We start from the raw sequence: 15,010 nt of genomic DNA, 5'->3' as shown, positions 1-15,010 counted from the left end.
AATCTGCCTTCCTGTTTTCGCTACCAAAGTGGATAACCTCACATTTATCCACATTATACTGCAGCTGCCATGCATTTGCCCACTCACTCAACTTGTCCAAATCACCCTGAAGCCTCTATGCATCCTCCTCACAACACACCCTCCCACCCAGTTTCATGTCATCTGCAAATTTGGAGATATTACATTTAGTTCCCTCATCTAAATCAATTATATATATTGTGAACAGCTGGGGTCCTAGCACTAATCCCCGCGGTACCCCACTAGTCACTGCCTGCCATTTGGAAAAAGACCCATTTATCCCTACTCTTTGTTTCCTGTCTGCCAACCAATTTTCTATCCATCGCAATACACTACCCCCAATTCCATGCGCTTTAATTTTACATGCTAATCTCTTATGTGGGACTTTGTCGAAAGCCTTCTGAAAGTCCAAATAAACCACATCCACTGGCTCCCCCTCATCAACTCTACTAGTTACATCCTCGAAGAATTCGAGTAGATTTGTCAAGCATGATTTCCCTTTCATAAATCCATGCTGAATCTGTCCGATTCTACCACTGTTCTCCAAGTGCTCCGCTATAAAATCTATTCTTCCTACCAAAGTGAATAACATGACACTTTCCCACATTATACTCAATCTGCCACTCACTTAACTTATCTAGATCTCTTTGCAGCTTTTTATTGAACCTTACAGATCGCATGACATCGCAAAACATTTTACCGCCAATGAAGTACTTTTGAAATGTAGTTACTGTTGTAATGTAGGAAGTGCGACAGCCAATTTGCACACAACAAGCTCTCACAGCCATATGATAATGACCAGATAACTTCTTTCAGGGATAAATATTGGCCAGGAGAACTTCCTTACAAATAGTGTCATGGGATGTTTTCATATCCACCTGAAAGGACAGACAGGGTCTCAGTATAATGTCCTACACAAAAGGTGGCACTGGGAGTTTCAACTGAGATTTTGTGCTCAAATCTCTGGATTGAAACTTGGACCCACAACCTTCTGACTCAGAGGTGAGAAGAGAGTGAGGCAGACAGAGAAAGAAAGGCAAAGATAGAGAAGGACAAAGAGGAAGATAAAGAGAGTGTCAAGCATACTGGAAGTGCAATGATACAACAATCATGGACTAACTCTGATGAATTATGAAAAACGGACTTTGCCTTTAAAAAAGACCTTTTTTTGAAAAAGTGAACAATGGTCCAAAATGGCCACCGAAGAAAAAGGGATTGGCCTTTTGTGTATTTAAACTGTCTGATAAAGACAAGGGACAAATTTTCAAAACTAAAAAGTGTCAGTGGAACCCATCCTATACCTCTCCCAAAACATTCCAGAATTGAATGTCTTCTGAAACAAAGGAGGTGTGAATTAGCCACATCCTGGGCCATTATGCAATCACCACGGGGAAGAGATGAGAAAGTCTCCTACCAGGAGGTGAGAGGTGACACACTTTTATCTTAAAAAAGACAGCCAGAGAGAGAGAGAGAGACTCACCCAGGAAAGAAGCAATATCTCACGGCTTGAGTTTCAGCCAAGCCAGCAAGCACACGCCCTGCTGAAAAATCCGACATCTACATTATACAGTAGTGAGACCTAGAAGTAACCCACCGTCTTCAACAGAAGCTTCAATCAAGAGAGAAATCTACACTCACCTCAGGTCTGCATCCATCTAGAACTTGATTCCCAAAAGAATTCAACAGGTTTATCGTAACCTTTCCCACCACTGAAAACCAGCTTCTTTTTCCATCCTCTATCTATTTCTGCTTGTGTATGGGTGCGTGTGTGCAAACGCGAGCGAATGCATGAGTGAATGCGGTTGCGACAATTTCGGGAGGAGGCGTATTGGTCAGTAAACAATTGATTTTCTGTCTTTTTAAAAATCTACAGGAAGACATATCGCTATTTGAAAAATAAAACACCAAGTGGCTAAAACTCTTAATACAGCCACAGAGAGACTAAACTTGTCCAAATCACCCTGAAGCCTCTAATACAAATACACTAGCTGCGGTCAGGTGGGGAGATGAACAGTGGGAACCACCCACGCCGCACCACGTCATTATAACAAGAAAAATTGTCCATGATTCAGCACAAATTGACATCTTCCTTCATGACACGACCTGTGACCATGACTATGGTGCACTATCCCTCCTAATCCTTCTCGATCTCTTTCTACCCTTTGACATGTTCAATTCAATACCTCTCCTCCATTGTCTAACTCAGTGAGATTGCTCTTATTTGATTCAACTCTTACGATCAATTCATAGCTGAAGCCTCTCGAACACTGGTTTCTCTTCCTACGTCTGGAAAGCCCAAAGATCAATCCTTAGCCCGCTCCTCTTCCTAATTTTCATAGTGTCACTTGACAGCATCATCTGAAGACTTGGGGCTGAATTTTTCCAGCTCGCCGCTCAAAATGGCAGGGTGCACGTGTGAGAATTACTCTGCAGAGCCGCCGCAATATTTGGTACGGCAGCTCATTTACATGGCTGGGATAGACCGCCCTCCCCTGATGACGTAGAGGGGAGCGGGCGCTCCGTCCCCAGCAAATGGCATCCAGCGCCATGTTTAAAGGACTTCCAGCCCTTCATTTTAATTTAAATGTTTAAAGTTACAGGACGTATAAAATTCAAATGAAAAATGTATAAAATGTTTCAATCCCCTCTCCCACCCACCCCAATGTCTAAACAATTTATTAATTGCCCTCTCCCCCCTCAACCTTACAATCCTGAACTTCCCCTCCCCCAACCCCAGCAAAGTTTATAACCTTTTACCTCCAACCCCTTCCCACCATCCCCTCCACCAATCACATTAGTTTTCCCTGCTCCCCACCACCACCCGCCCCCACCCTGGAAACTTACCTGCTCCCCCCTCCCAACCAGCGTTCTGCCTCGGATCTCCGAACAGAGATCCGAAGGCGCGGGAGTTCTGGAAACTGATGGGAAGGTTGCAGTGGGATGGCCGGCGGCAGCAGATAAGCAATTAATTCATTTGTTTGAGTGTGTAAACATATGCAAATTCTGATGCCGCCACGAGGCATCGCCGCCGCCGGTAATTTGGGGCGGGGCCTTCCAGGTGTCAAGGCCTGTGGCCGGCCTCTCCCGGAGGTATTTTCCAAGCCCCCCTGCCACGACCCCCGATGTCGGGGGCTCGGTAAAATTCAGCCCTTGGAGTCAGTTTCCACATGTACATTGACGACACCCAGCTCTACCTCTCCACCACCTGCTGTGATCCCACTGCTTGTCCAAAATCCAGCCTGGAATGAGCCACAATTTTCTAGGAAGACTGAAGTCATTGTCTTCAGCCACAAACTCTGTTTCCTAGCCATTGGTTCCACCCTCTCCCTGGTTAGGAGACTGTTCACAACTTCAGCATCCTTTTAGACCCTCTGTTGAGCTTTTGAACCCATCACTAAGACTGTCTGCTTCCACCTCAGTAACCTCACCCATATGCTGCTGACACCCTCATCCAAGCCTTTGTATACTCCAGACTTAATTATTCTTTCACCCTCCAAAATCTAATCCTCATCAAAACTCTACTGCCCACCTCCTAAACTGCACCATCTGTTCACCCATCAAACCTTTGCTTTCAACCTCATATCCTTTCCATCACAAAGACCACCAATTTCCACCTCCATTATAGCACCACTTGAACCCCTGCTTTAGCCCATCTGCTACTGAAACCCTAACCATTGTCTTTATCACCTACACTCCACTGTTGCGATGCTCTTTTGGCCAGTATTCAATCTTCCATCAACACTCAAAACGCTCCACACCATCCAGAACAAAGGCCACTTGATCGTCACCCCACCCATCATCTTAAACCTTTACTCCCTCCACTACTGGCACACCGTGACAGCAGTGTGTACCATTTATAATATGCACTGCACCAAGGCTTCTTCGACAGCACCTTCCAAACCCATGATCTCTCCCACCTAGAACGACGACGGCAGCAGGCGAATGGAAACACCACCACCTCAAAGTTCCCCTCCTAGTCTCACACCATGCTGACTTGGAACGATATCGCCATTCCTTCATCATTGCTGGGTCAAGATCCTGGAACTCCCTCTCTAACAGCACTGTGAGAGCACTTTCACCACATGGACTGCAGCAGTTCACGATGGTGGCTCACCACCACCACCACCACCTTCTCAAGGGCCATTAGGGAAGGTGCTGGGGAAGAAAACAGACGTATTTCAGGACTTTCTGTGTAATTGTTTTTTTGGGTTGTGAGCAAATCAGTATTTACTACCCATCCCTGGTTATCCTAACCCTTAAATCCCTCTGGAGGTCCTCTAGAAAGTCACAAGCAATGAAGTAAAGGATCTGCCATCACATTCTCATGGAAAGTAAATGTAGGCTAGCCAGAGTGCAAACTTGTCCACTCATTATTTTAAGGCACAAACATCGTTCAGACTATTTGTGTTCCCACCTACCTTGCTGCAGCATCCCTCCCACACTCCCAGCCACCCAATCAGGAATGTCACAGTTGCATGACTAAAGCCTTTGTTTATTTGCTTTGTACAATAACAAAAATCAGAACAAATTCAAATGGTTTCACTGAGTTAAAAATACATTGACATTTAAAAATAGCAACAGCAACTAGTCAACAACAATGACAAAGACTGCAATAAATAAATATTTACAGGAGTGACTAGATTAACATCAACAGAAGGTGATGGGGGTTGAGAGTGGGGAGAGGGGAGTCACATGAAAAAATAACACAAGAACATCATATAAAAGACGTATATGAAACTGTACTACACAGTAGTAAAGGTGCAATGCCTGAACTTAGCAGAACATCCAGCTAACTCAATGATTGTCAAATTAATATTTGCAACAAGTCTAGTTTACTAAAATCAACATTTACCCTCTTTTGAGGGGATCTGAATCGCAGGCATTTCAAACATCCCTTTTAAATATTATCATATGGAGAAAAAAATTGTTTTTTTTTGGTGGTTTGGAAGGCTGGGTTTGCGGAGAGGGATGAGGCACTTTAATTGCTACTGTGCCTTAGACCTGACATTTATGAAGGATATGCCAACACAGTGAAGGTAAATTGTTTGCCTTGGCCTTTCTTAAAGGGGAGAATCTTGTATCCAAACTGTCACATGACACTAAAGTCATAGTAGTTGATTGCACATCTGTAATCATGGATCATCATGGATGTTTTTGTTTCAGCATTCCATGTTTGAAAAGCCACTGCGGAGAGGTAGGCTGGGTGCAAATATTTAATACGGTGTGTCACATTATCACAAGACGGTGTATTAAATGTCTGCACATAAGCATTCCCCAATCAGCAGTTTTTGCAAGTATGGAACAAAGTTGAAACACTGAAATCTACATATTTATAACTTGTCCAATCGCTGAAGGCGATAAGGTGACTCAGGTAATAAATAATAATTTTGCCTTTAACTGCAAACATCAGCAGTGACCTCTCACTTTTTCCCTATTGATACAACACTAAGAACAGTTGACACTGGTAATGGTGTCTTATACCAAAGACAACACAGCAAAACCACTGAATGGCACCTCCTTATTGTCAAGGTTAAACCTGTCTTTAAATGTTGAAATCCTCCCCTGCTACGCTCAGAGATCTCACACGCACACACACACACACACACACATAGCGGCAATGAAATCAAGTGTATAAAGGTTTAAAATCTACCTCATTCTTTCCCAGGTCCTCAAAACATCTTAAAACCTGTCTGCAGTTCTGACGAGAGGTCATCGGCCTGAAGTGTTAACTCTTTCTCTTGCCACAGATGCTGCCTGACCTGCTAAGTATTTGCAGCATTTTCTGTTTTTAATCTTTAAGACCCTTTCCTCCCTGCTAAAATCTACAGACTTGTTAAGACTGAAGCCTGGCATCACCTAGTCTTGTTCAACCTTGTCTACTCTTCTTGCTCTTGGGATAACCTTGGCAGTGTCCAGCACCATGGGCCTTTGCCCTTTCACCTAGGTTTCCCAACTACAATTGTTGTTGTTGTTGTTGTTACCTGCAGTACTGCATGATTTCTGAAGGTGGCGCTGAGCCCAAATGTATGTCAGCGCCACTGTCAGACCAATAGTGGTACTGCAGGTCATTACATTAATAAAATGCTGGAAACACAGCCAGAATTTGCAAAAAGACACAGATGAATATATTACAATATTTGTAAACTTACTGCAATAAATTAGTTCACAGATATTAGTCATGAATTTAATGTATTTTTTCAGGTGACTGGAGTCACAGTGAAATTGGGGTGATTGTGATAATGAGAACAAGTCCCTTTCTCCCTGAACTGGTGATTGAGCTCAACTGAAGAGAGTGCTTTACTTTGGAGGAGTTCAAGTTATGATTGCAACCTCCTGCTGATACAGGCCAGATGCAGCAAAGGGGCTAGATACAGCAAAAGGCTACATTGCCCTACTAAAGGGCTGTGCCCCCTATCGAGCTAGCTTGACAATTTCTATATTCCACACCTGCTATCTGAATGAATTTGGCGGCAAGAACCTGGGATCCAAGAAGTCTACACCCAGCCGGTCACCACAGTGGGGCTCGGCAATTCTTGATGCTGTCGATGAACTGATAGACTCTCCCCATGTCCCAAACCATTGCCTCTCATCAAACCATATCGACACAATCAGCTCACATTCAACACCACCTCTCAGCAGAACACTTGCCTATGGTATAAAAACCAAATACATTGGGTAAAACCCAAATTCCCTTTCAATTTATGCTCTAAAATGTGTGAAATAATTCCTTTATTAGATGGGTTGGTTAAAATAGGGTGGGAGAAGGTTTGAGTGGAGTAAAAAAACTGACCTTGACCAGTTGGGCCGAATTGCCTTTTCTCTACTGTAAATTCTATATAACTTATTATGCCTGCCTGGGAATTGTATAAACTATGCCACAGTTATCTCACCATCTTCCTTCGGCAAACTCTTGACATCTACTTGTTATTCCTTTATTGGTGATTTTTTGTACTCATCAAGTGAGATGTCGCTTATTTTGGGGCCTCTGGAGCCTGTGTCAAGTGCTCCCAGAGAGGAGAGGGCAAGGGAGTGAAGTTCCATCCCCTCTGTCACTACATTCTCCATCCCATAGCCTCTCCGAGGGAAGAGAGCCAAATAAGGTCTAACCACAGGCAAGTCTTTCCATTGTGGGCCCACAACCCAGCAGGCGTAGGGCCGAGGTCTCACAATCTCATTTCACATGGGCTTCTCGCAGGCAGGAAGACTGGGGTGGGCAAGTGCAGTGGGTTTTCAGGGCTGCATTCAAACCTAGGTCCCAGAAGTGATAGGTCATGGTGTGACCCACTGTGTGACCTACCTGCTTCAGACTGTAAATCAATATGTGACCTGCATTAATTACTTCTTTAAAAGGTACCTGTTAAAGAGTGTGTAAAAGATCATTGGCTAGCTTCCAGGGTTTAGATAATATCCATAAACCAGTTGACCTTCACCCTGGCAATTTCTAATGTCATCTGAACTCCTTTATTAAATTACCATCCTTTCATTTACTCTCAACTGACTGCAATACTTTTGTCCCTCCATTCCATCCCCTCCCACCCTTCCTCTGTGTCAGGAGACCTGTTCACTATTATCAGACTTCACACATAGCCAGAGGACTCCCATCCACATCCTTCCGGAACGCTCTTTTTTGTTTTTTTCGCATGTGTAGGACGTTAGAATTTAGTGCTGTGGCTGAAGTTTTCGGACATCATGATGTTCTTGAAGAAGTTGTCTGAGTGGGTGGGGTAGTAATTCGTGGCCTTGTCCAGGGTGTTGTGGACAGGAACGACAGGCTCTCGGTGGGCATCCAAATGGTCAAATTTCGATGACGCCACAGCTGCAAAGAGGCTGCCTGGTGTGTGAAAGGAACAGATGAGGTCAACACTGGGATCAGTCTGGAATAGGCGGAGAAATAACTTGCACACAAGACAATGTTTGGGAACAGGAGAAAGTCACTCGGCCCAAGGAACCTAACCTTACATTCTTAATCCTACCTACCGTTTAAGAAGAACATGGGAAGGTTCAGGGCAAGAAATGGCCATTCAACCCATCAAGCTCACTCCTTCTCGCACTCTTGTCCAATTCCCTGAGTCAGTTGCTGACTGCTGTCCTACCGCTGCATGTTCTCTGCTAACATAGGGTTTTTCAACTTATTATTGTCGCTTTAGACTGATATGCCTAAAATGAGCACAGTGATAACCAATTTTGAAGGGCGAAGGCCTGTGTCTAATCTGGATGGCCATTGGGCCCTGGCAGCTGGCTGAACTGAGCACAGGCCTCACTTCAACATTCTTCAATTCAGTTTGGTCTTCAGGCCTCTCAGTCCTGGCTTTGAACTAGAAAGAGCTCTGAATGAAGGGATTACAGTCTTAAAATTAGGAGCCAGGCCATTCAGGAGTGAAATCAGGAAGCACTTTTTTAGACAAAAGGTAGTGAAAATCTAGAATTCTCTCCCCCAAAGGTTTGTGGATGCTGGGTGACAATTGGAGCTTTCAAGATTGAGATCGATAGATTTTTGTTTGCTAAGAGTATAAAGGGATATGGAGCAAAGGCAAATAAATGGAGTTCGTGTACAGATCAGCCATAATCCAACTGAATGGTGGAACAGACTCACCAAATGGCCTCCTCGTGTTCCTAAGTTCCAGCACAGTTATGCCTGGGTTGGATGCCGCTGTACTTCCCTTCCACACAAACCCCACCCACACCACCCTGCGCCCCCCCATCCCCCACCCCCAAGGAAAAAACATCATCTACAGCTGTTAATATCTCCATAACCGTCAGGACACTGTATCTACTGACATCAGTCTCTCTCCTTGTGCAACATGCCAATTGATCCCAAACCATCTTTAGGAGTCTTTGCCCCATGCCCACACTCCTGTAAGGAAAAAGGCTTTTTTTCTAATCTCTGTCAGAGATTGTGGCTTCAAATTAGTGCCCCCCAGCTGTTAGCTCAATATGCAAGTTTAAATTGCTTACTTGCTTCCACTGTAGCTTGTGTTTTGCTCTGGAACTGTTAATGCATTAGGAAAGCAGAAACATGCATGAACTGTAAATACTGCTCTTCATTACTCGAGAAAGTAAATGCATGTGCCATTTGGGCCAAATAGTCCATTTCTGGGCTGTACATTTTATGTCATTGCATGTAATATATAATGATATCATGTAAATCTGTTGAGGCATCAAATCAGCCTGTGTGCTAATCTGTAGTCAACTCACTCACCAACAGCTTCAAAAGAAACAGATAGGTCAACAACAGCTCTGAATGCAGAGCTACAACATGTGAAGACAAGGAGTTAGACTGAAAGTGCAGTGGGATGCAGGTTTGGTGTGATCCATGCCACAGTTATACCCAACATCCCTTCACTTTTATTGCAGTACAGAAAAGCACAGTTAGCGGAGCGGTGGTTTAGAAATTACTGGAGAGAGTTGAGGGCTGAAGGCATGATCAGTGAAGGAGTACCCTCCGCCAGGTTACTTTCATAGGGAATTTCCCGAGGTGCTCCCGCTCTGCGGCCATAAATGTGGCGGGTTTCTACCGCACTACCTGCAAAGTTGTGACAGTGGGGATGCAAGTGGCTAAGGAAATTCCCAGCCTTTGATCTTTGACACCTGTTTTGATGCATTTATTTGCATTTTTGAGCCTAGTGATATTTCGAGTGTGAATCTCAGTATAATCCTTTTATAAATTAAAGCATTCATCACTCCAACCCCACTCCCGATTTTATTTCCAAACCTTGGCAATTCCACAACTGGTAGTGACAGGAATTGTTAAAATAAAGCCTGCAATCAGCATTGGCAAAAATAAACCCCCATATTTGACAAAACTGAGCAAACCACTGACAATTCCTTTTGAGGAAAGTAGAAACATAATTTTAGCAGCCTGTATGTTATGTATCCTTGCTTTGGAGAGAAAGACTAAATATACTTAAAACTGGGATTCTCAGAAGCCATCGGCTCATTTGAAATTTTTCTGCATCAAGTTTGGACACAACATCATTGAGAGGAAGTCAAACCCAACTGGTTCCAGTGCTAACCCTCCAACCTATTCAATGCGGACAGGCTCCAGTCCCACCTTTTAAAGGATCCAATTGGTTGATCCTGACAGTGGGAGAAAGTAACACTTGATTGGTTTCAATGCTAACCCTCCAACCTATCCAATACAGACAAGTCTCCAGTCCCACCTTCTAAAGGATTCAATTGGTCGATCCTGACATGCTTCAAAGCCAATGATAAACATGAATTTTTGATGTGAAATGCTGACAAGACTTGCAGTTATATAGCACCTTTGATGTAGTAAAATGACCCAAGGTGGTTCAAAGGAGCTTTATCAAATTAAATTGACATAAGGCAATATAAGGGCTTGGTCAAGCAGGTAGATTTGAAGGAATGTCTTAAAAGAGGAGAGAGAGGTAGAGAGGCGGAAAGGTTGAGATAGAGAATTCCAGAGCTTAGGGCCTAGGCAGCTGAAGGCATGGCCACGAATGGTGAAGTAATGAAAATGGAGGATGTGCAAGAGGTCAGAATTGGAGGAGCACAGAGATCTCGGAGGACTGTTGGAGGTTTCAGAGATAGAGAGGGTGATGCCACAGAGGGATTTGAGAACAAGGATGAGAATTTTAAAATCGAGGGGTTCCCAGTACAGGGAGCCAATGTAGGTCAGCGAGCATAAATGTGTTGAATAACTGCTCATTGGAGTGTATGTTTAGCTGACATGTAACATACAGAATTATTCAAAACATTGAGCCTATGCAAGAGGGAAGCAAAGGTTCAGTTCAGATAATCAATTGATTCAGCAGCATTAATGTAAATGTTCAAGCCTCAACAGCAGTTCTCAATGGCAGGATTTTGTGTGGTATATCAATTTAGAAAATACCACCTTCGCATGCGGAACCTTTGTCTGAATCCAGGATGAACTGTCGTACCAAAGTCTCCTCTATTCGATGGTGAATTGAGTCTGGGGGTAGCCCCAACTGCCTAGTTGCCAATGGATGCAAGTTGACAGCTTAGAACTGTCTATAATCAAGCAATAACAGGCTCCAAGAGGAGCTACAGGTATGACAGGTGTGGAAAATGGACATCACACTGTTGCTTCATGTTTTGAGACAGAGTAGAGGGGGGTCTGCTCTGTATCTAACTCATGTTCCAGCTGACTTATAAATGCTTGATGTTGCTACTGGTGCACAGCTATTACAAAACTTCCATTTTATAGAAAGCTGAATGCAGAGATTCATACAAATTGCTGATCAAAAAAGCCCCAGGTCCATCTAGTTCCCTTCTACCATCCTAGTAGTCACACTGCCTGTGTGGAGTTTGCAAGTTCTCCCTGTGTCTGCGTGGGTTTCCTCCGGGTGCTCCGGTTTCCTCCCACAGTCAAAAGACTTGCAGGTTGATAGGTAAATTGGCCATTATAAATTGCCCCTAGTATAGGTAGGTGGTAGGGGAATATAGGAACAGGTGAGGATGTGGTAGGAATATGGGATTAGTGTAGGATTAGTATAAATGGGTGGTTAATGGTCGGCACAGACTCGGTGGGCCGAAGGGCCTGTTTCAGTGCTGTATCTCTAAATCTAAAATCTATAATACACGGATAATGGAGTCGTCGACTAATCACGCCAATGAATCTCTATCAATTAATCTACAATAGACCCAGACATGAGGTGAGGAAAACCCCTCAATGCTGGAGAGCTTTGGGAACCATAGGTCCAAAGTCTCCTGTTCCTCCCAAGCACACTACACTCACCACATGTTGTGTCTCAAATGAGGGATGTAGATGCTCCATCATTGAGTATATTGAAGACTGCGATCTACAAAATCAAAGGCTATGTGGAGTGGGCATAAAAGTGGAGTTGAGACAGAAGATCAACCACGATTGTATTGAATGGCAGAGCAGGCTCGAGGGGCCATATGGTCTACTCCTGCTCCTAGTTCTTATGTTCTTACCATATACTCTCTCCCAACATGTTATTTTTTGAAAGTAAATCTACCTAATTCATTCCTGAACATATGCATTATGATGTGGCATCTTATAAAGGCTGAATGATGCACAACAGGGAAACTCCATCCTCTTTATAAGTGGCCTGTGTTAGCTATATTGATGGTATAGATTCCACAAATGGTGTCCCTGGCATGAAGTAAAATGGCAAACCTCTTGCATAAGGCTACGGTGCATGCAGTGCCCAACAACATGCCAGCACAGTAAAGCTTTGACAGGACCAGCCAGTGAAATTCCAGGATATAACTGAGAGGACAGTCCCAGGACAGTGGTATCAATGCAGCAAAGTAACTCCCATTGTGCAAAAGAAGATCAAGCCAACCAGATGGAGTAAAGGTCAGTGTAGGTGGTGCTAGCATGCACGGAACCCTGCGGAAAAGAGGAACCACCGTCCGTCTCACTCAACGAGCATCCCACCCAATTCAAACAGCTAAGCATGCTGTAGGAGAACGATGCAATGTTCAGGCACAAAGAGGTGTCAAATACAAAGTAGAGGTGCAGCAACTCCACACCATCATGCCATGCCGGAAAGAAGAAGGTCTCCTGGTGCAAATGAGCCACATGAAGCAAGAGCGTCAAGCCTCAGCCACTAGTGTAAGGTATCCCCAAGGAATGCACCTCCCTTCTGTATAGTGACCACTGCACGTGTGTGGTGGGCAGCTGCCTGTATATAAACACACAGGGTTGATAGTCACTCCAACGTGTGCCAACCGCCATCTCTGCTGAGTTCACTGGTAGATCACGCAGCATGCTTTACCTTTTAATGGGAGCCCATCTCTGCGTATGGACAAACTCTCAGAAGACATCATCCTGTTCCAAAAACATACCAATATTTGTTAATCATAGTGCCTTGACAGTAAACATATCACTTGTGTCTTTTACATCTCTTGAAAGTCTCAGCATTGTAAATAGACTTTCACTATTTTGGGACCTGTTGCGCTTACATATACACCAGAAGTAGATGCGGTGCACTTTTTAAGATGTAACTTTGTGAACCATTATTGCAGCCATTTGCATGCTTCAGTATTACTTGGTGACAAGTACAGCCATTTTGAACTTCTTTTTGAACAAGTTGAAACAGTCGGTTGTCGGTCATCCATCACACAAGGCAGAGAAGGAAGAATATTTCCTAGTGGGGTGAGAGTTGCAACAAAAGAAAGTCTTCCCAACTTCTCAGCTGGTTCAGTGTACCAGGTGTGGGACTGAGCTACACAGATGAAGAAGATCCCAGCTTCAATCCCTGATCTGTACTGAGTTGGATGATCTGAGTTGGGCAGTGGCGATGGGCTATAACTAGGCTTAGCTCCCCATGGGTTAGGGAGAGAAAAGAACAAAAATCAGCCAGGGCTCCGACTCCTGTGCTGCAAATCTATGGGGGTGACAGCGTAGTGCTTATGACTTTGGAGTAGCAAACCAGACGTCATAAGGTCACATCCCACAATGGCAAGTTGTGGAACTGTAGAATCTTGCAGTGTAGAAGGAGGCCACTGTGCCTGTGCTATTCAATTAGTCCCACTCCCCCTGCTGTTTCCTCATAGCACTGCAAAATTTTTCTTTACAAGCATTTATCCAATTCCCTTTTGAAAGTTACGATTGAATCTGTTTCCAATGCTCTTGCAGGCAGCACATTCCAAATCACAACTCACTGCGTAAACAAAATTCTCCTCATCTCCCCCTTGGTTCTTTTGCCATTACCTTAAATCTGTGCCCTCTGGTTACTGACTCTTCTGTTAGTGGAAACAGTTTGGTATTTTGTGGTCTGGCACCAGAATGAAATGGCTTTGAAAGGTGTTAGGTTGGTTGTCTGGTTTGCTAATGTTCTTTCACTGAAAATAACCAAGCAGCTCAGCTTGATCTGGCCTATATGTAACTCCAGTTCCAAACGATGCTGGCTGACTCTTAAGGAGCCTAGCAAGCTCAGTTATTGGAGGGAAAACCCCCCCAGCTAAGAAGCACTATCTAAGGGCGCATGGATTAAAGAGGTGTGCCCGTTCCCACTTTTTCAAGGCAGCTAGGGATGGTCAATGAATGTCACCTTGCTGGCATTGCCCATATTCAGCGTACAGATTAAAAAAGAACTGTGTTGACGCCGAACTGTGGAGCCTTTCACAGTCGAATAATCTCCTGACACGTTGCCTGGCACACAAAGTTCAGCTATTTGATGAAGCACCTCATCAAGGGTTAGCCATTTCAGGTAAAGGAGAACGGAACAGGATAGGGGAAAATTCAGAGAGAGAACATTTCTCTCCAACAGCAATTGTAGAGTTTAGATTTTCTGCTAAGCGTTTTTCGAGGAATTTAACATTGGAGCTATCCCCTGAGAAAAGGAACATGGGAACAGGATGAGGCCCTTCAGCCCCTCCAGCCTGTTCCGCCAGTCAATTAGTTCATGGCTGATCTGTACCTTAACTCCATCCACTCACCTTGGCTCCATAATCTGTAATCCCTTTACCCAACAAAAAATCTACCAATCTCAGTTTTGAACTTTTCAATTGATCCCCGGCCTCAACAACATGTTGGGGAGAGAGTTCCAGATTTCCACCACCCTTTGTGTGAAGAAGTGCTGCCTAACATCAGCCCTGAACAGAAGCTCTCATTTTCATGATATGCAGCCTTTTTCTGGACTCCCCCACCAGAGGAAATAGTTTCTATCAACTTTATCAACTCCTTTAATCATCTTCAGCATCTCAATTCGATCACCCCTTAATCTTCTATATTCCAAGGAATACCAGCCTAGTCTATGCAACCTGTCCTCAATTCAATCTCTTGAGCCCCAGTATCATTCTGGTGAATCTACGCTGCACATCTTCCAAGGCCAATACATCCTTCCTGAGGTGCGGTGCCCGGAACTGAATGCAGTTACTCCAGATGGGGCCTAACCAAAGCTCTATGTAACAGTAACATAGCTTCCACATACCATAACTTGAATTAATCGTACCTCGAGCATTTGGGAAGAGAGGTGCACCATTTAAAAAGCCATCCCTCATATTAAAGAGGCTAAACTAACGTGAATCAGATGTA

General features: G+C 44.1%; 1 protein-coding gene across 9 annotated transcripts in view; it reads right to left on the bottom strand.

The window, feature by feature from the left end:
- adgrg6 (adhesion G protein-coupled receptor G6) overlaps window positions 1-15,010 on the bottom strand; it is a 157,417-nt gene that overhangs the window by 39,350 nt on the left and 103,057 nt on the right. For 7 of the 9 annotated variants that reach the window (XM_068045545.1, XM_068045548.1, XM_068045550.1 and 4 more), the window contains one exon: window positions 4,495-7,849. The exons of 1 other annotated variant lie outside the window; for it this stretch is intronic. In XM_068045545.1, coding sequence (XP_067901646.1) covers window positions 7,671-7,849 — 179 coding nt within the window. In that variant the 3' untranslated portion in view covers window positions 4,495-7,670. Of the gene's footprint in view, window positions 1-4,494; window positions 7,850-12,746; window positions 12,800-15,010 lie in introns of those variants that run through there. One more of the 9 variants, XM_068045552.1, reaches the window with a different exon arrangement.

The sequence above is a fragment of the Heterodontus francisci genome, chromosome 13 (genome assembly GCF_036365525.1).
Source record: "Heterodontus francisci isolate sHetFra1 chromosome 13, sHetFra1.hap1, whole genome shotgun sequence".
In the NCBI taxonomy this organism is placed as follows: Eukaryota; Metazoa; Chordata; class Chondrichthyes; order Heterodontiformes; family Heterodontidae; genus Heterodontus; species Heterodontus francisci.
The sequence above is the reverse complement of the archived record's forward strand: the minus strand, read 5'-3'. Positions and strand labels throughout refer to the sequence as shown.